At 40.1% G+C, this 27,938-nt stretch overlaps 1 protein-coding gene across 5 annotated transcripts in view; it reads left to right on the top strand.

Annotated features, from left to right (window-relative positions):
* Positions 1-27,938, top strand: part of LOC136866342 (platelet binding protein GspB) — a 549,318-nt gene that overhangs the window by 342,186 nt on the left and 179,194 nt on the right. For all 5 annotated transcript variants that reach the window (XM_067143204.2, XM_067143206.2, XM_067143205.2 and 2 more), the window contains one exon: positions 10,887-11,021. In XM_067143204.2, coding sequence (XP_066999305.2) covers positions 10,887-11,021 — 135 coding nt within the window. The remainder of the gene's footprint in view (positions 1-10,886; positions 11,022-27,938) is intronic.

Below are 27,938 nucleotides of genomic sequence, written 5' to 3'. Positions count from 1 at the left end.
GGGCCCGGGTTCGATTCCCGGTACTGCCAGGAATTTAAAACTGGCAGGAGGGCTGGTATGTGGTTGAAATGGTACATGCAGCTCACCTCCATTGTGGGTGTGCCTGAAAAGAGCTGCACCACCTCAGGATGAGGACACGAGTTTACTTAGCATAACGTCATACATGCTTATATATACTGTATTATAAATATAGAAAGATATTGGTCCGCCTCTCTGGTGTAGTGGTTAGTGTGATTAGCTGCCACTCCCGGAGGCCCGGATTCGATTTCGGGCTCTTCAACAAAATTTGAAAAGTGGTTCGAGGGCGGGAACGGTGTCCACTCAGCCTCGGGAGGTCAACTGAGTGGAGGGTGGTTCGATTCCCTCAGCTATCCTCGAAGTGTTTTTCCGTGGTTTCCCACTTCTCCTCCGGGCAAATGCCAGGTTGGTACCTAACTTAAGGCAACGGCCGCTTCCTTCCCTCTTCCTTGTGTATCCCTTCCGATCTTTCTGTCCCACCACAGGGCCGCCTGAGCGAGGTACTAGTCATCCTTCCCAGTTGTATCCCCGACCTAATGTCTCACGCTCCAGGACACTACCCTTAAGGCGGTAGAGGTGGGATCTCTCGCTGAGTCCGAGGGGAAAATCAACCCTGGAGCTTAAACAGATTAAGAAAGAAAGAAAATTACTCGTATTATGAAACACAGAAATTATTTATTAGAGTTTTATGAAACAGATCCCAGGATAAAAATATGGCATGACATGTCATACAAATCCGAGGCCTAAAACAAGATTGTTTTAAACTGTGTTCCTAAGCTGAGTGTACGCGATATCTACCTTGAGATACCGTTGAATGTTTCCTATTACCTCACATCAACTTGGCATTCTTCTGGATATTGACCTAACGCAATGTAATCTGTGATCCACATCCCGTGAATTGGCACTACTACATTCGCCGGAGAGCGACAGTCGAGGAGAGCAGTGGACAATAAACTTACTGTTCATCATAGACGTTGCCAGCGTCAGTTGTTTAACAGAACAAACTCGCTTAAGAAATCGAACATCTGCGACACATTGAAAGATGTCAAGGTTACATCGATAATCGTCTCGGCAATGATACCATTCCCAGATTGCTCTGATAAAACTACGGTATTCCCGTAAATCTTGATACGTGGCGTACTGTGAAGTTCTCACTATGGGTGGTAGGCGGCTCTCGATTCCCTTCCGCGGCCAGTAGCTGCTGTACCCGTCGTTGACTGGTTAGTTTTGTACAATTGTAACAGTACTATTACCTAGTGGAGATTAATGGCAGCGGTAGAGACATATCACCTGTATAGGGTTGGGGAAAGAACCCTGTGTGACACCGGCTTTAAGCGCCCGAGGCATAGGCGCCCATGCCCGGAGGCAAGGTGGGGACCCCCCCCCGTAGCTTTCAGGAAAAGGAAAAAATCTGATATAGTCAGGTGTTGTTCTTTCAAGAAAATGATTTTAAAATCGGATTTATGCAGAAGTGGTAGGGGATACCGTGTGTAGTATTCTACCGTGGAATATAAGTCGCCATTCATCTTCCAAAATATCAAAAATACTACATACCCCCAGGTCTAGCCCCCCTCGCCCCTACAAACTATCGTATGGGCGCCCTTGGCCCGAGGGATAGGCCTAGATTTCTGCCCTTCGTAGGAAACCCAAAATTTCCTTTTGTCAAATATGACTAGATAATTAGGGATACGATATTTCCCATAGAGTTTGACAATTAAGTTTTCGTGCCTGACAATGTCGACAGCTTTCACTACATCGAAAAAGACTGCTGGCACGGTATGTCTTATATTGAACGATCTTCTAGCGTACTGGATTAAACGTAGCGCCGCAAGAGGGGCACTACGTTTCGACCGGAAACCGAATTGTATGTTATGGGCCCCCAGGTATCCATTGAGACGTGTCAGATTTCTCATATAACTTGGAGATATGTGATAACAGGGTAATAGTTCGATAATTTTGAGGGAACAGTCTGTCCTTCCTCGGTTTTGGAAAGATAACCATTTTACCTGTCTTCCAAACACCAGGGAAGTATTCCAGTTTCGGACAGGCCGAAAATTTGGTAGCCAAAAATATTATTGCCCTATAAGGCAGTGTTTTAATTTCTGTATTCGATACCCTGCGGGAGTCTTCTTTTCATTTAGGCCCTTAATAACCCTACGAACCTCTGAAGGCTCGATGTCGGGAATGTCATTGTCTGGCGTCCATTGTTGTTTGAAAGTTGAGGATTTTCTCTGTATCTCACGGGCTCGTAGTTCGTGTTCGTCATCGTCAGAAAGATTGTGAGTTACACACTGACTTTCAGTTGAGTCTGCAAAAGCCTGAGTTTCAAGTTCTGCTAACAGCAGTCAGTCGGTCAGTGTCAAGTTAAAGTTGATCAGGGGCTCTGGAGCACGTGCTTTCACACGTAAATGCGTAATTTCCTGGAGAACCCTTATAGTTACAAAATAAAAATTCATATATTATTTTGTAAAAAACTTAATTTTAAGTACAAATGCTAGGCTTTATTTTGTGATTGGACTAGCCATTTGCCAATTATTTTAATTTTTACCGGATGAAAGCATGCTCAAATTCAGTAACTACCTGCATATTAATGGCCGCCAGTTTGAAAAGGTCAATTACCGGTTGTAAAAGAACTGCTGAGGGACAACATTCCGGCATCTCGGTATCTCCGAAAGCCTTAAAAGAGGTTACTGAGACTTATTGTATGTTCTTCTATGTAGGATATTTACTGCTTTACAACCTTTCTTCTGGAAACCATTGGACTCCTTGATTTGTTGTCTAAATCTGCCTCCGTCCACTATGTCTTCTTCTTTCACCCCAATATTGGCCAAGCTAGTTCTCACTTACCGAAATTTTTATTATTATTTTCTAAAGAACTGAAATATTCGTTGCGTCAGCTGGTTCCTGTCAATCCTTATAAAGTACTCTTAGAACTGTACTCTTCTCTTCCACATCAGTTCAAACACTCATCTTGTGGTAGATCTGAGTTTGCTATCTCCATTTTTCTTGAGTATCTTTCTTTCTCTCTTTCTAATGTCTTACAGCCCACCTTTCCCAATCATATCTAATGTTTTTGCTTCGTACAAGCATTCGTGTTTCGCGACTGTGTCTAGGTTCCTTAATTTGGCCCTATAGGATAGCACCTTCTTGTTGTAGGTGTTCGTCAATTGTTAGACTAGTTCCTGTCACCCGCTCTTGGATATCTTTTTCCGACCCGTTCTCTTAGTTCTTTCTTCCTCGTACTTGAAGCTTCTTCTTCTTCTTCTTCTTCTTCTTCTTCTTCTTCTTCTTCTTCTTCTTCTTCTTCATACCATCATCTAAAGAGGAAGTGTGTAAGAAAGCCTCTGTCATTAAAAAAAAAAAGGATTGCGCTGCTGGTTTTAAAGATGATAGTGATGTTGATTACACTGGTCAACAAAGAAAAATCATCCAAAAAAGTAATACGTGGATTTGGCTAAGTTTGGGCTGCTGATTTCAAATCTGTTATCGGTTTTTTTTTCTATCACGTACAGTTTTTGAGATGAATAGGGCTGTTATATATGTGATAGTGGTATAATTAGTCGCAAAATATTAGCTTATGTTCCAACAGATACAATGCTTTATATGTGCAATTGTTAACATTTCATTATGCGAGCATTATCCATAATACCCGCAGACATACTGTGACCTATGAACCTCAATAAAAAGCAATAAATTCGGTGCCACATTCAGTAATAATTTTACAAAACAGTGCCAGTATTAAATTTTATATAACCATTTAATGAAAAATAATTTGCCTATTATATAGCAATTTTATAAATTAATTGACAAATTCTCTTTTTGACTCAGACTGAAATTTCTTTCTTTTCTTTCTTTCTTTCCTTTTCTTATTTTTGTTCTTCTTCAGCCCTTCGATTTCAAATTCTGTGTCAATAATATGTCAATATAAATAATGTATTAAGAATATATATATAATTGTAATACAAATCATATGTTTGCCAGTTCACGTGTTGTAAAATAATACTTTGTAATGCCGAAGAAGAGGCTCTAAAACTCAGCTTCAGATTACTTACTCAAATATTACAATGTATATAATTCAGTAACTCGCGCGTAAATTCTGTGTAAATTCTGATAAACGTGAAATATCCAAAGAAGAGGCAAAACACATTTTCAGAAGAAAACCAAATCATAAATACAAACCTGTACATGTCTGTATATATAAAAATATGTTTTTTTTTTTTTTTTTTTTTTTTTTTTCAATAAACGGGGTTGTAGCGCGGTCCACTATAACGGGTGCGGTGTTACGCGGTTTTGCCCTGGGTTGCCCATTGGTTGTTGGTGGTGACCATTACAAGAAGACACTACGTATGTACAAACATACAACAGATCGAAATCAACAAAACAACAATACTCCCTTTATCATGGCCCAAAAGCCACTGGTTTGGCTGAAGGCCCGCCTACCCAAACGGATAGGAATAGAAATAACATGGTTCGGTTCGATTCGATTCGGTATAACTGTTTACCCTAAAATGTGCTCGGTAAGAAGCTGTTTGTCTCGAAAATTGTTAGTGAAATGTAGTTGGAGCACTGGTAGAGTAGTTAGCGTAGCTTTTTGATATAATGCCTCGTGAGTGCAAGAATCATCCCAACACTTTTCTGTTGTTTGTGGTTCGTTCACACCAAAATCTCAGTGGCGTACAATCACATGAGCTCTAAAGCAGTTATATAAATTACATTTTCAAATACCACTAGGAGACCAGGACAAAGACTGGGAACTAGATGTAATATGTACTTCATGTTCAGGTGGATTGCGCGACTGGATGAGCAGGAGAAAAACATCAATGCCTTTTGCTATTACCATTGTGTGGCGAGAGGCGGAGGATCACACTAATGCTTATTTTTGCTGTGCCAATATTACAGTCTTCTCAACAAAGAATAGAAATAAAGTTGTTTCTCCAAACTTACACTTTGTAAGACGACCAATCCCATACGATGACATTTTATCAATTACTGTTCCTCATTTGGTACTCGATGAGTTAGAATGTAACAATGGTTTCCTACCTCAACAAAGTTTAGATGGTGATGATGAAGATGAGTCTGAATATCTCACTGGTCAACAAAATGAAACTTTTTTCATCATCAGAAATAAGAATGTGCATCTATAGATCAGTTTTTCCATACTGAATATGAAAATACTTTTCAATTTTTTCTAGCACGTATAATTTTTACATTACACTATATAATGCGTTATTGCGGCAGGTTTTATTGACATCTGTAAATGCAGGTCATAAAATATGATGGTAAATATACCTTCTGTGATTAAAATTTAGTTGACTTCCTTATCCAATAGTTCCTGGTTTCTGGAACCTCCTAGTACAACAATCAGCGCAGTGATTTCCCATGATTGTCTTTATGTCCTGGTGGAAACGTTCCCTTTGATCGTCGCTTACTTCACCAAGATGTTCGAGGAAGAATTCCAGATGAGAAAGCAGAAAATGAACTTTTAATGGCATACGACACTCAAGCTTCCTGCGTGAATACAGAAGTTGGCGGATATCATTTTTGAAATCAAGATCTTTCTTCATACTTAAGAAATTGTTGGAAATCCATTTGAAATGTTTGCAATCTTCTTGCTCTTTGCCTTTCAGAATATTACAGAAAACTTCGTATTTAAGGATTTCTCGGACTTGAGGCCCAACAACATACTTTCCTTTAATTTTGATTCGCGAATTCGAGATAATCTGTCTGGGTGTCGTATACCATTAAAAGTTCATTTTCTGCTTTCTCATCTGGAATTCTTCCCCGAACATCTTGGTAAAGTAAGCGACGATCAAAGGGAACGTTTCCACCAGGACATAAAGACAATCATGGGAAATCACTGCTGCTGATTGTTGTACTAGGAGGTCCCAGAAACCAGGAACCATTGGATAAGGAAGTCAACTAAATTTTAATCACAGAAGGTATATTTACCATCATATTTTATGTCCTGCATTTACAGATGTCAATAAAACTTGCCGCAATAACGTATTATATAGTGTACTGTAAAAATTATACGTGCTAGAAAAAAAATGAAAAGTATTTTCATATTCAGTATGAAAAAACTGATCTATAGACGCACATTCTTATTTCTGAAGATGAAAAAAGTTTCATTTTGTTGACCAGTGAGATGATGACGATGATTGTTATGATTATCGTTATTGTTAATATTATTATTACCATCATATAAATATAAATAGCTCCGTTGAACAGCTCATTAATCTTTTCATTACATCGTATAAACGATGTTAGAAGTTCATAGATTGTGCTAACTGATATTTCTAGTTAAGGGAGAGGTGTAGATCTTGGTAGTGTACAGTATAGCATTGTTAAGGTCGATTGTGGTAAGACAACATTCTCCGCCGGTCACTGAGAGCTGCCGGTTATGACAAGCCAATAAAACGAGAAGCCAGACAGACACCTGCAGATCAGCTACGCGTTCTCTTACTGCCCGCATGTGGACTTCATTAGGAGCGAAAATTAGTTCTTTAACATTCCTTTTGTATCAAGGAAGATGGGGAACTTTCATGGCACGCTGAAGAGAAGTTCAGTAACATCCTGAAGATGGTTTTCCGTGTTTTCACATTTTCACACCAGAGAATTGCTGGGGCTGTACCTTAATTAAGGCCACGGCCGCTTCCTTCCCACTCCTAGCTCTTTCCTATCCCATCATTGTCATCAGACTTATCTGTGTCGGTGCGACGTAAAGCAACTCGCTTGGACTTGGATGCCATTCCTGACGCCTCGACCGGATTCCCTTTCTTACACAAAGTATTCAACTATTACGTGTGTCTGTGGTGATTAAATCAATCAATCAATCTATCTATCTATCTTATATGATCTGCATGTAAGGTTATCGCCCAGGTGGTTTACCTAGCCTTTTCTTAAACGTTTTCCAAGAGCTTGGAAATTTATCGAACATTTTCCTTGATAAATTATTCCAATCCCTTACTCCTCGTCCTGTAAATGAATATTTGCTCCAATTACGACAAACACACCCCCACACACAGCGTCCGAGCTAGAGGAATTAACCAGTTAGTCTAAAATCCCCGAATTGATCCCGAGACCTCCTGTTTCACTCAGTGACAAATAAACTATATTCAGCATATAGGATGTTTAAACGGTAAATAAAACACAATAATAAAAAGGAATTCATCACATCTCTCGATCCAAACTCAACACGCCACTTCTCCGCCAAAATAACATAAAAGAACAACATGCACCGAAAATTCAACATGCACAATGCTGATTTCCAAGGAGACGGGGCAGAGGCATATTATGAAATAATATACAGTAGATATTACATGCACATGGCACTTATTAACGAGGTACCCCAGTGAGTGGAGGTATCCCCTGGCTGTCGTAAGAGGTAGCTAACTAAAATGGGGTAAACTTCCATGGGCTTTCAAGTTGGGAGCGCGGGATTCCGACCACGGGACGCCTAGCTGAGGCCAGTATTGTTTTTAATCATAGCAGGTTCCTCACTCCCTCCCCCCTCTCTCTCCTATCTGACCTTCCTTGTTCAACTTTCGATTTCTTCTGACTCCGACGATAGCGGATTTGAGAGTCTAGGGAGTCTGTCATGTGCACGCTCTTCGAATTATTTTCTTTTTTTTTCCTTTTTTCTTTTGTAGATACAGTCATTCTTCGAAGGGTCAGACTTCTTCCTTAAAAAAAAAAGTAAACAGGATGGTTATGTACAGTTTGTGTCAAGTAGGAAGCGTTTTACCGGACAGGCTGGCCGTGCAGTTAGAGGCGCGCAACTGTGAGCTTCCATCCGGGAGATAGTGGCTTCGAACTCCACTGTCGACAGCCCTGAAGATGGTTTTCTGTCGTTTCCCATTTTCATACCAGGCAAATGCTGGGGCTGTACCTTAAATAAGACCACGGTCGCTTCCTCCCCACTTCTAGCCCTTTCCTGTCCCAAAGACCTAACTGTGTCGGTGCGACGTAAAGCAACTTGCAATAAACAAATAAACAAACAAATAAATAAATAAATAAATAAATAAATAAATAAATAAATAAATAAATAAAACAACCAACAATCGTGAATACATTCCTCCACATAGGATTTGGCGTCAGGAAGGGCACTCGGCAGTAAAACTGGGCCAAATACACACGAATTGCTGACCACAAGAAATTGGGAGAAAGGCCAATAATAATAATAATAATAATAATAATAATAATAATAATAATAATAATAATAATAATAATAATCTTTTTTCTTTTACAATTGGCTTTAGGTCGCTCCGACACAGATAGCTCCTATGGAGACAATGAGTTAGAAAAGGAATAGGAGCGGGAAGGAAGCGACTGTGGTCTTAATTAACGTCCAGCCCCAACATTTTCCTGGTGTGAAAATGGGAAACGACGGAAAACAATCTTCAGGGCTTCCGATTGTGGGGTTCGAACCCACTATCATCCGAATGCACGTTCACTGTTGCGCGACCTTAACCGAATGGCCAACTCGTTCAGTGATTAGTAGTAGTAGTAGTAGTAGTAGTAGTAGTAGTAGTACACCTGCCGTTCGTCGTTACATAGGCTGTACACAGCATGACAAATTAGTGATTCTGAACAGAAATACGCCAATTTCCTCGTTTATTAAGGCTTATATTATCAGCATGGGCGTTTGCGGCATCTGGCAAAGAGGACATAAATTATTACTCATCGTCTGTCAACATTTATTTATTTATTTATTTATTTATTTATTTATTTATTTATTTATTTATTTATTTATTTATTTATTTATTTATTTATTTATTTATTTATTTATTTATTTTACAGAATAGAAAAGTTGGAGATATTGCGAATTCAGGTAATGTTTGTGGATAGTTTATGTTTAGTTCTCCACTATTTTAAAAAATAAGATAATTGTTGTTATTGGTACAATACAAATATGCTTTATTAATATTTCCGACCGCCTCCGTAGCTTATCGGTTTGCAGTATTAGCTGCCGTCCTCGGTGGCTCGGGTTCGATTCCCGGTACTGCCAGAAATTAAAAAATGACAGGAGGGCTGCTATGTGGTTAAAATAGTACATGCAGCTCACCTTCATTAGGGGTGTGCCTGAGCGAGGACGGGCGTTGCTACTGATATTTACTAGTGGCGAATCGCAGCAATTGCTGCGAACGAAGACTAGTGCAAGTGATGATTCAGGAAGCCTGAGAAAAGTAACGGAAAATATACTGAACTTCGGAAGACCATTTATCTGCCTTTAAACTTTCACTTCCGTGTGACTATACATACGGAATTTTTGAACCTTGGCAATTTATAGAATTTTCACAACGAATTCTGTTCGCAAGACTTGAATCCATCACATAAAGCTGGCCGTATAATGCTCGGCAATTTTCAGTAGGCAGAAAATCTGAAATGTACCTATGAATCATCCCCTGAATCTTAAAACATGGTTCATGAAAGCATTATCATACAGCATCACCGTACCTTTAAGTACGTCGTTTAGTTGAGATTGTGAAAAATAAACCAAACCATTGTGGCAACACGAATTAAAATATCCATTTACAATTTCCGCAGCGAAATGTCGTACTAGGTAGTGCGTGCAGATTTAATAACCTTTCTTTAAATAATTCAATGTAAGTTTCATAATAAGAGAGTTTTTGAAATATAGAATAACGTGAGATGGATTTATTTCTGTTTCTTGTTTATTAGAACCAACATGGGGCAACAACTAACATTCTGGTGATAACTTGATTTCACAGAGCCGTCTATCGGACTAATATAGGAAGATCCGCATATACAACTTTCACAGCTTGGACTGGCGTAGAAAGATCAACTGAGACAATTTTCATAGAGCCATCTTTCGGCGAATACGGTTAACTGCGACGACCTAAGCATTGTATTATTCAAATAAATGACTATTTTACGCAAATAAATGGCAGTGAAATAAATAATATTTTTTTAGAAATCCTGAGATGGAGATCTTTCTTTGGATGTATAGTACATATGCGATAGTATTACAATTTTCTCACAATATTGTGTTAAACGTTCAAATTACAGTGTATAGAAGGTGCTGTATGCTGGTACTGCCCCTCATGTACTTCCAGATTGCTGTAAAATATATTTAAAATGAATAAAATGAAGTGATTATAAATTGGTTTTATTCCCGATCCTTTACCGGTGCAAGAGTGGGCAACAAATAGTACAAAATGGTTGGTGGTCATTCTTTGCAGTTCAAGAAAACAAGAAGTTTGTCATCACAGTTCTTGTATCTGCGGTTGTATTTCGGGATACTAAACCAAATAATTCAAGTCCCCATTCTTCAGACATGAACTTTCTCTCCCTAGATCATTAATTTCATTGTCCGCCTCCATAGTTAAATGGTTAGCGTGCTGGCTTTTGGTCTAAGGGGTCCCAGGTTCGATTTCCGTCCCATCTGGGTATTTTAATCTTCATTGCTTAATTCCGATGGCTCGGAGCTGGGTTTAGGTACCATTTGCACATAGCTAGGGCCCCATCCTCACATACGCGCAGGTCGCCTATAAGGCGTCAACTCGAAAGACCTGCACCAGGCTTCTCCGAAGACCACAGACCATTAAAAAAATAATTTCAGTGTTCAAGTATTAATGTGCAATTTTATGGTCTTTAAATGGTAATTTACTGGAGTACCTACCCTATGATTTTCCATGATATTTGTTAGTTACTCCTTTGAGTGCCAGTACTCATTCTTCCAGATATTTGCACGTAATCCAACACATTGAAAATAGCCCATCTCCCACTCTTTCTTGAACGTGGACTCGGAGGTTCCTAACTTACACTTTGCCACTAATAGTGTTAACAACACTCTTGTTGAGCTCCTGGGACAGATCGCTCACTGTTAAACATTTCTCTTGTTCCAGAGGGAACTGTTCGACGCGGTCCGGCGGCGTCGCGGGCGTGGTGACACTAGCGAGGACGACGAGGACCTAGGACTTCCTCGTAGTCCTTGCAACTCTCCCACCACCGCGGATGTGCTGCTGGAACCTGGCGTCAAGGTGAGTACTGCTAGTTTCCATACATTTGTTGAACGCTGTTGGAATATACAAGAGGACTGATAATCCTGTACGCCTCATTTGGAGGCGACTGTCTAGTGCTCGGTATTGACGAAGACAACAGTTCAGCTTTAATATCTGAAAATAGTGAAATCATCGTTACGTCTGCGAAGACCGCTATGCCAGTAAGGTTCTGTCATACAAGATTCAGTATTGTGCGAGTAATTTCAAATAGTAATTCTCGCTCATGATGTACGTGCTGCGGGTCAGTTTACTCCCGCAACATTATCACATAACGGTTTTCGCAGGCGCATCGACGATGAGTTTCTCCCAACTCTTTAACATACAGTACAGTGGGTGCGTTGAGATGGTATCTATATTTAACTTCTAGAATGTATTAGCACCATTTGGCGTTGAAGAGTTATAGTTAATGAAGCTCTAGGGGCTTTATAGACCAAATAAATCATAACTTGTGCATTTATTAGGTTCTCTTGGTAGATCACATCGTCCTCTACAAATTTTCGTGCTAAATTGTCATTGTTTAAAAGAGATACATATTTGCATTTTAGTGAAGAGATGTATACTCTTGATGTCTAGTTAGAATAGTTGGCGTGGCATATGAGCACACCAAAGCTCTGTGTCTCCTACGATGTTTGAGTTGCGTTATTTATTCTCATGGTCGTTGGATAAACAAAGAATCAATCTATTCTGTGCCTTTATATTTCGTAACTTAATTGAATGATTCATCTACAATTCTGCGAAAATTCTTAAGTTGTAACCATCGGTTATATTACTATACAAGGCTCTGAAATGAGGGACGAAAAGTGGGGACGCTGTATGTAGTTATAAGTTCTCACTCTAGGATCGCCTACCTAAGACACAAGTTTTAAAATGTTTAACATGGAGTTATGATAATTACTTGTGAATATTTGCTTATATAGTTATAATTATGTTACTTACGGAGAAACCACGTTTTTTGAATTTTCTTATGGTCCGTATTTTTGCTGTGGAAATCATCTTCCCTGTCATGTTAAAATGTCTTGCTATGTACTTACGTCCGTAAGGTTAAGACTGAATGACCCCGTTTCCCCTCAATTTTATACGTGTACAAAACGATGCTTTGAAAAGTATTCGTGAGAATACTTAAGCACGCATGAACACATTATTATTATTATTATTATTATTATTATTATTATTATTATTATTATACTCGGGGACAAAATATGACTGCCTCATTTCCTGGAAGTGAGCTGGAAGCCAGCAGTTACGCTGCTGAGTTAACGACTTCTAAGTGATCCTTGTTTGGTGTGGAGAGGTTGCCAAACCACATTCTTTCACTCTCTTCAGCCTTTATCCTTTCTTCGTGTCGAGTGCAGTAGACGATTTGGCAACTCCGGCTACAGTAGACGTAGTAAATCCTATAAGCGGCTAATGGACATCGGCTTGCCGCTGGAGAGTAGTGGTCTGAGGCGAGGTCGTCATAGTTTGTCCCCAAGTATACCGAGCAAGTGGCCGATTGTGGAGTGTCGACCATGTGGTTCCTGCGGAATTCGATATTACTGTACTTTCACATGTTTAAAGTTCCCCTCTTTCATATTTTGTACCCGACTTCTCTTGGTCTATTATTGTCTCTTCTAAGGCCTGCTGTTAACAGGTCTGCAATGCTTGGGACGTGTTTTATTTTTACCCTTTGTACCGGACGTGAACAAGAAGTAGTTTCTGGGGTGGCGTGCCAGATGCGACCGTGCCACATGCGACCCGTGCCACTAGCGACCGCATAATCTGTAACCGTGCCGGATGCGACCGGCGTTGACAAGCAAATCGTCATTTGATAAGCTTTGTCATCACCCAAGATAAGGTAAGCTAAATCAGAACCAGAAAAAGTTAGAAAAATGGCCAAAAATTGAGAACATTGCTTTACGGGGTAACTCTTCCTTTTCTCCTACGATCATATTAAGAGCGCCTAGCAAAACCGTAGACCACCGTAACGTAGTGTTACTTCATCTTTGAGATATATATGGTGTTCCATATAAAGCGGGTGGTTTTAAAAATAGCGTATCTTTGTTCATACTGCACGGATTCTGCAGTTTTGTTTGTTTGTTTGTTTGCTTGTTGGTTCGTTCGTTTGTTTGTTTTAAACGACATTGGAACAATGGAAATTTAGTTCTGTGAAGTATCTGAGTGAGGTTACCATAGTCCATACGTTACATTTCAAAGGCGTTATGGCCTCAGAGATCCCCCAACCTAACGCCACCAGATGTTTTCTTGTGGGTTTATCTTGAAAATAGAGTTTATCGTAATTGGCCATGAACAATTGACGATATGAAGAATTATATTGTCACAGAACTCAACAATATTTACCCAGAGGTACCGCAGCAAACTGCCAGAAACATGCAACGACGGGTACGGAGTGTCTACATGCAGGTCATTTTCAGCATGTACTCTGAGGGTAAGCAAATCGTCCACAGATACTGTATATTTAGAAACTTAATGCATGTTTGTAGCTGTCCGACCCTTTGACTGAATGGTCAGCGTTGAGGCTTTCGAGTCAGAGGGACCCGGGTTCGATTCCCGGACCGGTCGAGAATTTTAACCGCGTCTGATTAATTCTTCTGGCTCGGGGACTGGGTGTTTTTATTTGTCCCAAAACTCTCCTCTTCATATTCAGATAACACAACACACCACACTACCAGCCACGACAGAAACACGCAATACCGATTACATCCCACCACATAGGGTTACCGTCATGAAGTGTATCCGGTCATAAAACAGAGCCAAATCCACATGTGCGACACTATTCGCACAGGTGTAGGAAAAGCGGTAGAAGAAGATTGCATGTTTGTAGCTATCACTAAACAAAAATGAGACAGTATTAATAACCACCCGTTTTAGATGAATCATCCTGTAGATTAATATCATCCTGTGATTACAAAGGCGGTGCCAATTGGTAGCCTTATGTAGGGAACTTGTTTCTTTCTTCACTGACTGGCCCAAATATTACAGTTTTTAGAGCTGCATTGCTATAGTGTGAATCACTGTCGTGGGTTTCCTTTAGGTTAATTTCCACTCTCATTTGGAGGAAGAAATCCGACCTCGTTCATTGTGAGTAATAGCTTCATAAATAATATTAAGTGCTGTGTAAGCTGAGTCAGAAGTGAGATGTGTGTGTGGGTCTTGGCTTACGGCCTGTTCGGAGCCATCTATACCGTTACGCTCCTCGCACATCGTGGGTGCAAGTGTAAATTGTTGGCTGTTTACATACAGTACTCGAAGAGCCACGGAGATTGTGTAAAATAGCTCAGTTGAAAAGTATAAATAACCTAGGATTTGTAGGTTTGAACCTATTTTTTTCCTTTATTAGAACCAACATGGAGCAACAACTAACATTCTGGTGGTAACTTGATTTCATAGAGCCGTCTATCGGACTAATATAGGAAGATCCGCATATACAACTTTCACAGCTTGGACTGGCGGAGAAAGATCAACTGAGACAATTTTCATAGAGCCATCTATCGGCGAATACAGTTAACTGCAACGACCTAAGCGTTGTATTATTCAAATAAATGACTGTTTTACGCAAATGAAGGGCAGTGAAATAAATAATTTATTTTAGCAAACCTGAGATGGGCTGCCTGATTTTGCGGTAGATGCGTTTCACTCTTCCTGAAGAAAATGATGTTAACTTTATTGAACCAAAAATGCCTAAATGAGGTGTTGCGACTTAAAATTTTCTTAACTCCTATTTTGGCTTTCTTAATAAACAGAAACTGAAACAAATCAACTCAAACAGTTATTGACTTTCCTGAAGGAAAGTAGCCGGAACCGTGGGGCTGCATATGCTTCCGGAATTATTTTGTGCAGAGAATTATTAAACCTATATTTAAGGACACGAACACCGTTCGTTCGCTTGGTACTAAAGGAAAAGAAGTTTGAACAAAAATAAACTTTGGATCCTGCAGGATTGTCTTCTATTTCATATTATCCAGTGACGTCAGGTTCCGTTTTCCCCCTTAAAAGTACATGTTGTACGACGATAGTAAATCATTCATGCCGGAAAATTAGGGTATGTATCTGTAGTTGTTCACTTCATTTGAAAAGAAAATGATCCGTAAAATTTTCCTTTAATTATTCCTGATATTTTACAAAATCATTTTCCAGTAAATTAAGTAAGTTAAGAAGTTAAATCTCAATAAAGTAAGATAAATGAACATTTCAATAATGTTGGTATTCTTCTATACCCACAGAATATAAAACGGAAGCTCAGGGGACCTAAACATTTGGGCCCTAGTAAATGGATGTCACACAGGGCTGAATAGCTCAAATGGTAGAACACTGGATTTCAGAGCCTGAGGTGCCGAGTTCCCCTACTCGGTCCGGTGGCATTCGAAGGAGGTCAAATACACCAGCCGCGTGACGGTAAATTTACCAGTAGGCTACGTAAAATAATTCCTGCGGGAGAACATTGCGGCACCTCGGCGTCTCTGAAATCCGTAAATGGAACGTAAAACCAGTAACAGGTCGTGTAGTTTTGAACTTTGGTTCTGAAGGAAAACCAACTTGTTGAGAATTTCGAGAACAGTCGACCGAACCTGAAATATCTCACTAGAAGGTTAAGTACGCCTGTAAGTTTTCTTAAATTTTTCGACAGTATACTATGCTTTGTTTTGTTGTTTTTGATGATAATAATAATAATAATAATAATAATAATAATAATAATAATAATAATAATAATAATAATAATAATAATAATAATAATAACTAGCTTTTGTGTACCTCTCGTTGACAGGTTAATTTATGTAATTGTGGCAGCAATGTCGTCCGGAAAAGTGGCAGCAGAATAGACAGGGAACACTCCAACTTCAGTACATAGTCATTGTAATGTAATTGTTTATTATTGATTAGGACAATGTAGGCCATCACATTTTGTTTTCTTCCAGCTCAAAGATGTTAGGGCATTCGAAACCTAGGCTTTCAACCTCCCCTATTTATGATTCCTCCCACCTCCCCTGTTCTCGTAATCGTTCCCTTCTTTCTGGCTGAGAAGCAGTATTCTCGAGTTTACATAATGCCATTTCTCATCTCCTACTTAACGGGTTGAGATAAAACCAAGTGCAAGGAAATTACAGGTCTCTTTTAATAAAATTGTCAAGTTTCCTAAAACGGATTAGTAGTTCTTCTGTTTATTCAATTCAGACAGGCACATAAACAAAACTGTCAAAAATGATGGATATCGTCTCTGCATCCCGTATATTATCAACCCTGTCAAGATTTAGATAAAAACGAATGCCCACATTATGATATTAGTAAGAGTAATATGGTATAACAGTTTTTTGTTTGCTTTTTGCTATTGGCTTTACGTCGCACCGACACAGTAGGTCTTATGGCGGGTATAACAGTTATCAAAGTAGCAAGTCTTTTGAGTTGATGGCACAGGCGCTAAATATATCTTTTACTTCCACAGATTCCGAGACAGATTTTGTTATTTCTCCCGAGATATTGACTAAAGTGACGCCACAAAGATGAGAAGTAAACATGATTTGGTGACGGTAACTTCCGTACAGTGTTGCCAACACATAAATATTTTCTCCGCTAAATTTTAGTTGGAAATCCGCTAAATTCCGAACTGAAGCAAAATATCATATACCAGTTGTTTCAATAAAAGAGACTAACTCAACACTCACAAGTTTCAGAACAGGAGTTTATCATCTTCTCCTACGCGCACTATATGCTCTGAAGCAGATATACTGAGTTGAGGTCCTGTAGTTTCATGTGAAGCCACATGGTACTATTCTTTTTCAAATAATATGCTGGCAGTTCACAGCAGCAAAGATCATACGGAAATTTTCTAATCTGTTTCTAAATTATTTTCACTTTCATTACTGTTTTCATTGTTTTCGACAAGTGCGGAAAGAATTAATGTCAAACAATTTCGCATTTATATAGCACTGCCAATAGACGCACCGTCCGTATTTGACATCACTGAAAAGCTCAACCAACTAGTATTTTAAAGTTTAATTATTTAACTACTCTTTACGAAATATCTAACCAGTTTTTAACCTTTTCTTTCGATGTACCAAAAAGAACCTGATGTCAAAAGAAACACGATATCAAACACGACACTACCCGGCTCATCGAGAGTACAGTAACGATTGTAACAAATATTGTACTGACTGAGGCTGTGGGCCAGAGCTGGTCTAGAACACGAATGGTAGTATGCAGCATAACTTCAATACAACAGGGATAAGTTAGTAGACTATTATGCCGTACTAAGTTCTATTTCTTTTCTCTCCTGGTGATGAAAGATGATATTGTTACCGCTGAAAATCGCTAAAAGAATTTTGAAAATCCGTCAAAAAATCCGCTGTCCGCTAAATGGAAAATTTATCCGCTGTTCCATTTAAAAATCTGCGAAATTTGGCGGAAAATCCGCTGAGTTGGCAACACTGTTTTTTTTGCTAGTTGTTTTACGTCGCACCGACACAGATAGGTCTTACAGCGACGATGGGTCAGGAAAGGGCTAGGAGTGGGAAGGAAGCGGCCGTGGCCTTAATTAAGGTACAGCCCCAGCATTTGCCTGGTATGAAAATGGGAAACCACGGAAAACCATTTTCAGGGCTGCCGACAGTGGGGTTCGAACCTATCTCTCCGATACTGGATACTGGCCGCACTTAAGCGACTGCAGCTATCGAGCTCGGCAACACTGGTTATAATAGCATACTAGGAACACATTAACACAGGAAATAACATAATAAACATTAAAATTCATTGAACTGAGAAGCTAAATTCAAACTGTTTTAGCAGGCCAAGCTCACGATCAAGGGACTAGTGGTTCCGTAGTATGGCGATTGAACCTTTCAATAAGGTTGTCTGAGAACTTTTTGATTAGTTCTCTGTCCAAATCAAGCTGTCTTTATTATTATTATTATTATTATTATTATTATTATTATTATTATTATTATTATTATTATTATTGCTTTTGTTGGTAGCGTGTACATGAGAGTTCCAGGGCGAAAACTATGCCATTTTACTCATCTTTTTCCGAGAAATGCCGGATGAATCGTAAGATCTCCATGATACTGCACTGGCGGGGGCTAAAACGGTCTGTCATGAGGGCAGTATTTGTTCCCGTGTCAGAGAAGAAACCCCCTCATCCCTAATAATTTTGAAATTCTAATTATGTTAGTAAATTTAATGATTGAAGAGACGGGAGGAGGGAAACCTAACCTCGTAACAAACCGACCTTTTCAGGAATTTAATTTCGATATTATTTAGTGTGAGTGTCTTAAATTTGGAATAGGCCAAAATGGGGAGGTAACCAGTTAAAACAGTTCGTAAGTTAGCCAAGGACCGCGGTGTTTAAAAATATCAGGAATGGTCCCTCTAGCTCCTACCGTGAAACCAATGACTGAAATATCAGCCAATCAGTCGTTCTTATGGCCACACTTCTTATAGTACACTTCAGCTGGTTGTTGCACGTGGGTCTCTAATTCTCACCATCGGATCGATTAACCATCCCTTGTTGTCTCGGAAGGCAGTCATATCGATTCGTCAAGTGCTGTTGCCTTCTAAGAACCATGAATTTCGTCAAAAAAAAAAAAATCTGCTGGGTTTCGGCAATCAGTGGCGTGTAGTCTTGTCTTCCTTCGAATGTCACCGACATTTGTAACACATGTACCTCAGTCTACTTGCTTTTTCAGACTACTATTCTGTTTCCACTTGTTTGCATTAGTGTAACAGGTATCGATGACTTTATTACTGACGTATGTCACCGTACAATGTAAGACTCGTGCCATGAAAGGATGTGGCTTGATCCTGGGTCATGGTGTTGTATGTAACTTCAACTCCAGTATTTTCTCAACGTCTAGCTCCTAAATACCGCTCATTCTGTCTTGGAAACACAAGCTAATAATCATGCCTGCCGTTTTATGCTACATATACAAAAATTACTAAAATAGACTTGTGAAGGTGTTTTTACAATTTGATTTACGTCGCAGCGACGCAGATAGGTCCTATGGCGACGAGGGGACAGGAAAGGAAGGAATCGCATGTGACTTTGATAAAGGAACAGCCACAGTATTTGCCTGGTGTGAAAATGGGGAAGCATCTATGAAGTGTGTACCTATTTACAGTATGTTATAAATTGACGAAGATCTACATATTTTAAGATGCGATATAGTACAAACAAGTTGGTGGTTGTCAAATGCCACCCTGTGATTACGTTGTCAAGTGTTATGGGAACAGGAAATATAGAACTGCCGCCATAAGCCACGGATTCAGAACTCGATATAGGTCGGCTATGGAACGATGGCAGAAGCAGCATGGTGGGAGTAGCAGTCCAGAATAGAGCATGATACTGCATCTTAAAATAGAGACTTGGAAAAAAAAATCCGCCCGTCGAAGATACGAAAATGCTTCCTCTTTGTGAGTACACATGGACTAGGGCAACGGGTGGAAAAGCAAATAAGTTGATTGTAGCCTTAGACGTGGTAGGAATATCGCACGTACCTGCAGGTACTGAGATTTGGGCTCATGGACGACTTCTTCTTCTTCCATCACTACTTCTCCTACATCCTGGTGAGATGGCAGGTGCGAGTTGTGTGGCACATGTGGACTTAACCTAGTTTTACAACCGAATGCCCTTTATGACTCCAACCCTATCTTAAGCGCGTGGATGTATTCACCGGGGTTGGAACACTTGCACGGAGTGACACTTGCACGGAGCCTTTCACTCTACCTGATGAGTCAGAAGTAGGATGGTGACACTTGCACGGAGACTTTCATTATCTAACACGAGTCAGAAGTAGGATGGTCATACTAACATAAATTTTGGATACCTAATCTAATTTGATAGCTACTTTGACGAAGATGCACATAAATACCGGCCTCTACTGAAAATCCAATACCACACGCGTAAATGCTTCAACATGTAAGAAAATGACTCAAAAAATATAAAATAGTCTTCGGCTCGCCAGGTGCAGGTCATTCCGATTTGACACCCGTAGGCGAACTGCGGGTCCTTCACCTAGCCCCCGTGCCAGCGGAATGAACCCAGAACTCATTATGGTTAAACTTCCCGACCCTGCCGGGAATCGAACCCGGGACCTCTGTGATCAGAGGCCAGCACGCTAACCATTTAGCCATGGAGCCGGACAATAAATTCCATAAAATGACCACATAATGACTTACAACTTTATAAATTAGCTTTTTTTTTTTTGCTACTTGTTTAACGTCGCACTAACACATCGAAGGTTTTCGGCAACGGAAGGGTGGGAGATTGGGAAGGTAGTGGCCGTGGCCTTCATTAAGGTACATCCCCAGCATTTGCCTGGTGTGAAAATGGCAAACCACGGAAAACCATCTTCAAGGCTGCCGACAGTGGGGTTCGAACCGACTATCTCCCAAATGCAAGCTTAGAGCTGCGCGACCCTAACCGCACGGCCACTTGCTCGGTGGTTAGCATTTTTACAATGTGGGAACTATGATAAGGATTTCTATACAAGTTAGCAATGTCTATTTAGAACCAATTAAAAGATGACATGTCATCAAAAATCCTAGCTCTGGTAATCACGGTAGTGAATTTAGATGCAATTTATAAGTAACTGTTAATTTTATAAATGCCAGCCCATGGTGTAGGAGTAGCATGCCTGCCTCTTACCCGGAAGCCCCGGGTTCGATTCCCGGCCAGATCAGGGATTTTTATCTGAATCTGAGGGCTAGTTCGAGGTGAATAGATTAGAATTGAGGGGCTATCTGATGGCGAGATAGCGGCGCTGGTGTAGAGAGACAAGAATAACTACAGTGAGGGTTCGTCACGCTGACCACACGTCATCTCGTAATCTGCAGGACTTCGGGCTGAGCAGCGGTCGCTTGGTAGATCAAGGCCCTTCACGGGCCGTTGCGCTATGGGGTTTGTTTTTCAGGTCAATTTTATACATTGTAAGAGACATTTAGCCGACTTAGCGCCGTTTTACTAGGGAACACCACGGGGAGAGGTAGTCTCTTTGCGTTCCTCATAGATATACGTTTTTCACTTTACTCAAGTTCAACTTCAACTTTTAAGTGCTGATTCAACATATTTGTATGATTATCCAGTGATATTACATTGCCACATTTTTCTTTATTAATTATGATTCAGAATAGCCTATTTATATATTTACAATATTTACATGATTTTCAAATCCTGTAATATTCCAGGGTAGTTTCACTGCAGTTTCTGAGCGTAAGCAACACAAACTAGGAATTATCTTAGTTTGCCATCAACTTCAAGTGTTATTAAGGGCTTTGCAATCCTATCATCGATCTTCACTGCCGATTTCTTTCTTCTCTTCCCATCGATATTCAAAAGTATCCTGTCAAATTGGTGACCGTACTACTCTGCGTCACCTCGAAGAGTCTTGATCAGCGAATATAAATGCGGGTGCACTTCCGAAATTAAACTGTTTATTCTTTGGTTCCAGCCTTCAGGGACGTTATTGGTCCGATGCTACCTTCCACAACAGTTCCACATATTCCTTGACATGTGCTCGTTATCCAGCCAGTGATCGACGACATAGTCGTAAAACACCTGTAGATTCTGATTTTTAGGCGTGCTTTCGTGAATACATAGCCAGCCATCATCAATCATTTCTAGCAGAATGTTCGCTAGTGCTGAACACATTCTAATATGAAGTCCAATTGCTTCCTTTCTTCTGTACGCAGTAACAAGGCCACAATCTTGTACTTTCCTCCATAGACACTGATTAAAATGATAGTTGCAACCATAAATCTCAGCTTGAGGAAACATCGTATTAACTGATGGGACGATGGCGATTTATGTCCATAATAAGTGTCGCAGGGTTCCATCCCGGTACGTTGTTTTTTATAGCTTCGAAGAAACGAGCACATATTTTCCGTTTCTTGTTTGGTAACAGCGCGTAGACAGCTGGTATCGTGCTGGTTCCTTCCCAAGAACTTCCAAGATCGGCGTGGATGATAAATAACTGCCCAAACTGCTTGCTTGAACTGTTGAAGGTCCCGTCGACAAAGAATGAAGAGCAACTTGATAAAGCAGATTATTCCTTTCTCGCTGGCAAACACTAATATCATGTCTATAGGCCCCCTGTTGTCGTCTTCATTAGGAATTTTCCACCGTCGTTCATTGCTATGTGTCTTTCCTGTATTATTACACCTCCAGAATCGATCGGGTCTTTTGTAGGTCCCATTCTTTTCCGTCGGATGCGATGTAATGATTGTTTGGCACTTTTATGTGATGGCAACGATGTCACAAGGTCGTAACCTCTATTGAAGAGCTGGCCTACTTCTTCTGTGTAAATTGTTGAAATCATACTCTCTGTTTCCCTTGCACGTTCTTTCTTTTTTTTTTTTTTTTTTTTTTGCTACACTTTTTTTCACTTTATTCGCCGCGTCGTCCGGAATGCAACTAAAACTGTAGGTCTATTCTCTTTCGTTGTTATTCTTCCTTTACATTTACTTTTCTTGAAATATACGCACCGCCAGTAAGTAATTTGATCTTTATTGGTATAGTCCACAATATACTGACGTCCATTGTAAATCAATAAAGGCTTTCCCTTGGTGGTCTCAGTGAACTCCATAGCTGCAGAACAATTATCACCAATTCAACGCGGAACACTAGTTGTCACACAGGTATCAACTGTAGCAATAAACTCCACTTACCGGGTGGGCCTTCCCTCCCTGTTTCTGCATTCTAACCCTCCTTGGGCCTCCGTGCAAGTGTCACTCCGTGCAAGTGTCACAACTTCGTATTCACCAAACCCGGGGTGCTAGAACCGAATACCACGACACTGTCTTTACAGCAAAGTTGTCAGGCGTGTGGACTTGTGCACTAAAGTAGCGAAGGGTGGTCAGTGTGCCAGTGTTGCCATTCAGTAACTAAGTTCATGAACTTCCATAATCGAGCGGTAAAATTCCCTGCATGGTAAGACTAGGAAGCTGCACCGTTCGGAGACCCGAGGCTTGAAGCCACTACCAGTAGATACCTTGATAATGAGTCTTTCCTAGTCTTTTCCACATTATCACAGGACTCGTCTTTGAATGAGTTAAATTTGTTGTTTTAGAACAGTCAACCCAATCCTTCAGTATTATAGATCCCACAGTAACTCAGGATATGAAGCAGTTCCTATTCTGTCGCTAGTAGATGCGGCTTATGAAACAACAGCAGCAGTACATGCCGCCGTGCCGATCCTTGGTCCAAGCTATTGGACGTGCCAATAAGAGAGACCATAAAGTTGTGATGTGTGGGAACTTTATAGTAAGAATGAACAAAGTGATGGTGCACACTGAGCACAAAGACAATTGAGCTAATGTATGCCGATCGATGTGTCACGTCGTGCTAGCACGTAGCAGCGTGTTATGAATGAACATTGTATTGCTCAGGGGGTGAAGTCCGTGGATTGCGCCAAGACTGTTCGTGTGTGCTTGTCATTTTCACGTCGTTCTAGGGCTTCAAGAAAAGAGAGTGAATAGATTAGCCTACATTTAGTGACATCGCGTTATTCATTTCGATATACGGCGCATTATTAATTAATTAATTAATTTATTTATTTATTTCTTAAAGCGTTTCCCCTCCAGGGTTGGTTTTTCTCTCGGAATTAGTATTTCATGTAAAGTTTTTATATCTTTTCGCTACGTGATATCGTATAGAAAAATTTTGTTTTTTACAAATATTATGAGAAGCGTTGTGCAACAGCAATATAGTTGACTTACCAAATACAAAACTGTTTTTACAGTTAATACAGTTTCGAGCAGTATTACCAACTAAAAAGTAACTACACGAGTCGTAAACAGAATATCAGAAAATAAACTTTTAAAACAGTCCGTTTTATTTTTTCAGCCGAAGTTACAAGGTTGTGCAAATTAAGAACTGACCATATGATTTCATGACTATCGTATTAGACTCAAGGGTCATAGCACACTGAGTTAGTACCTATATCGTACAACAGATGCCAATAGTCGCGCATGGCGGATGCAGAGTGGGTTTCGGCTCTCAAGTGGCCACGGCTGGTCCGTGGTCCGACAGCTCTGCACTCTGACCGGCCAACCGAGCAAACGAGGGGTGGAACACAGAACGTACCAGCATATCACATGAAATGCATCTCGCATGCACTGGAGTATCCCTTGATGCATGCATCAATGTTAATGGAGGGGATTTTGAACTTTTCGTTTCGGAAAGAGTTCCATGTGGTATGCTGATAAGCTCCGTTCCTGTATGTTTCCCGTAATTAATGTACTATGTAGAGCTGCAAAAAATGAGTTGAAACATTGAGACAGAGCGTTTCCGGACTGATGTCCATATAACTTATTTTCTTCCTCTACGCGAGAGGAATGTGTCCTGAAAGTTTATCACATCGTACAGTACATACAGCTCAGTTATATCCCATGTGATTTGTAATATTTAACAGATTCGAACACTTCATGGAGAAAGATTACCGTCGAGCGATACTGCAAAGAGCCATCATCATCTATCACTTTTCCCACACTAGGAGGGTCGCGGGTGCGAACTGTCTTTGAACATGTGGATCTGGCCCTGTTTTGTGGCCGGATGACCTTCCTGACTCCAACCCTATGTCGAGGGATGTATTTAATTTTACAGTACATGTTCTTGCGGTGGGTGGTAGTGTAGTATGTTGTGTTGTGGAGGATGAGGAGTGCGTTGGGACAAACACAAACACCCAGTTCCAGAGCCGTAGAAATTAACCATACGCAGTTAAAATCTCCGGTCCCGCCGAGAATTGAACCCGGGGCCCTCTGAGCCGGACCGATACTGCAAAGAATGCAGGAATACAATATTTTTAGGAGCAGTCCTTCAACTTTCGAGGATTGGGCAATTGGAGTTGCAGTGAAACAGGTGGTGATTATGCATGTTTACCCTTCACTGATCCTTAATTACATTATTTCTTCGTAATCATGAGTGATCTTACTGGTCAACAGTGAGAGATTCTCTACTTCTCACACAGCTTACTGCCACGCCACATTCGCCTTTCCTGTCCGGCCTCTCTTTGTTCACGCTTGTTTCTTCCTACATCGACAATATTAAATTTGCGACGTCCTTCATTATCACGCCTTTCATAGCGCTTTTCCCTTCTTTTGTTGGTATTCTCGTTCTTTGAAGTGTTGGACTCCTTCCTTTTTCTCGTCTGATGCAATCCGGAGATGGTTGTTTAGTTATACTTAGAACAATAATCGCCAGTCTGAATGGCCCAGACGGCAGAACGGTTACTTCCTTAGTCCAACTTCGTGGGTTCGATCCAGGCTCAGTTCACTGCTATTCGGTGGTGTTCAGATACGCCAGTCTTGTGTCGGTAGATTAATCGGCTCGAAAATAAAACCTCCTGGCTCTTTGACGTCACCGAAAACAGTAAAAGTAGTTGGTGGGACGAAAGATGATGATGATGATGATGATGATGATAATTATTATTATTATTATTATTATTATTATTATTATTATTATTATTATTATTATTATTATTATGATTATCATAAATCCATTTAGGAATACGCGAAGTGCTTTACGGCGCTTGTTTGCCTTCCTCTTTGCACATACATCTTCCATTCTTCTGCTGTGGGCTTCTTTTCTCTCTTTGATCCATGGTTCATTCTAATCTGTCCGTAAAATTTTAATCTACATTTCCCAATGCCTTTTTTAAAATGTATTTGTTACGGAGTTTTCCGTGGTAGGTAGAGGTGAAAGAAGGTGCGGGTGTGAATAGGTCTCCAGCTACGAAAGCAAAATTAATTTAAAATTTAACAAGGTTATATTTTCTTTTCAAAAACAAAGAAATAACAAGCATGGCAGGTACAAAGTAGCAAATCAAAAAGGGTAGTTACAATATTTACAGGAATTGGGCTTCGCGCCCTGATTTTACACTGCTTGGGCAATCAGCTCAGTTTTACCCCAAACACGAGTTTTAACAGAGGGGCAGAAAACCCCATTCATACCTAGGAGCCCTTGCTCCAAATTACACAGAAAAGCCTCCACGAGGCATACAACACTCAATTTTCAAAAGAGCCAGTCGCTCTCAAAATTTAAGCCTCTCCCAGGCCACACCAAACTCCACCTTCAAGTTGTCCTCACTGGACATAGACACAGGGGTAAAATACCCAACCTACTGAGGTCTATTAAATAAAAATGGGCAATTACATGACCTCTAAAATAACAATTTGAGAGGAGGCGATCTTGCACTCCTAATACACTTGTTTTTAAAAACCTAATCTGGCTCTAGGCCACTAATGCAAGGGCTAATCCCATACTACCGAGGTGACTTTAGAAAAGAGCAATTTGTTTTACATTAACGAAGAATAGGTTGAGAAAATAAGTTCACCTCAAGACAATGTGAGTGGGAGCTCGAGAGGGTTAGCACTCTCTATCCCAATATGCAGCTTAAAAGAGAATAGAAGAAAAGATCGTTACATTTTAGGAAAAGGTTACATGGAGGAACGCTTCGCACCCGCCCCGAGAGTTAAACTGCTGAGCTAGCAAAGAAAGAATTTATTAATCGGCCATTACCTTATTGATGACCGCTGCCGAGGAAAGAGGCGCTTCCCGCCTCCTGCTATGTACTTTATACACTGAAAGATGGAACAGAAGTGGCCCGGAGACCCTAAAATCAGCAGTTTAAATACTCTCGCAGAAGGTTCTAGGCGTTAGGGGAATGAAAACACCCTCCCGCGATGATTTTATTGGTAGATCAATAAACCCCCTACACAATACTAAGAAGAAACACATAATTGGTGGAAAATTAATTCAAGAAATTCGGGATAGGCTAGATTTAAAACAAGGGGAAAGAAGGGGTTAATATTGCCAACTTAACCAAAGACTGAAAAAATTTAGCAAAGAACAAACATTTGAAATAAAAATTTCTCAAACAAAATAGTTCTTTGACTCCGCACTAGGTTGCACTATTGTTGATCTTCAGTAGTGTCCTCTAGAAGAGAAAGTTCACACTTCTTACTTCAAGCGAAACAAAACCACATCAAAAATGACACAGTTCAAAAACTCAAAATTTTCCACGTGGTGACATCTTCTGAGAAAGTAGAGAATTACTAGCGTAGATAAAGTTCAGACTTCCTCCAGCAGAGGAGTTTCAACTGGCGCACATTTTAAATTAGCGGAGTGGAGGTGTACCGCCCGGTACAGTATTTATTAAAATTTTCTGGCCTTTTCCCCAGTTATCTGGGGTCGGCGTTCATGAGAATTAAGCCTTATTTTACGGCCGGATGTCCTTCTTGACGCCAAATCTATATGGATGGACGTATTTCATGTTGTTGTGGTAAGTTAGTTAGTATTGTGATATGTTGTATATAAATGAGGATGTGTCTTTAAGACGATCACAGACACCCGGTCCCCGAGCTAGAGGGATTAACCAAACGGAGGTCAAATCGCCGACCCGTTCAAGAATCGAACCTGGGGCCCTCTAAACTGAAGACCACTACTCTAACTATTCAGCCAAAGACTCTGACATTATTATTATTATTATTATTATTATTATTATTATTATTATTATTATTATTATACAGTAACATTCAACTTGCCTTCTGGTAAGGAATGGAGTTACAAGTGAAAACACTGTACCGAGATCTTTTCCAATTATTTCGTTTTCCTGTGGAATTTCTTTTTGTTCTAGTTGTTCCTGTCGTTATCTTCGTTTTGTCTGCTTGATCAATTTACCATCTGTGAATTTTGGATCTAAAGTTGTCACTGTTTTGGATATCATCTTGTGAGATTTCTGCCAATTTAAGATCGTTTATGAATTCGACGACGTATTTCATACTGTAGTATCTGTGTATTGTTTGATTCCTTGTCTGTCTTTTCTGCATTGCTCACTTGTGAGTTTTGGGCCTAAAATTTTCCTATGATTGTGTTTTCGAGATATTCTTTTCTGTCCATAATAGTGTTTCCGATCC

This window comes from Anabrus simplex, chromosome 3 (genome assembly GCF_040414725.1).
Source record: "Anabrus simplex isolate iqAnaSimp1 chromosome 3, ASM4041472v1, whole genome shotgun sequence".
Lineage (NCBI taxonomy): Eukaryota > Metazoa > Arthropoda > Insecta > Orthoptera > Tettigoniidae > Anabrus > Anabrus simplex.
The sequence above is the reverse complement of the archived record's forward strand: the minus strand, read 5'-3'. Positions and strand labels throughout refer to the sequence as shown.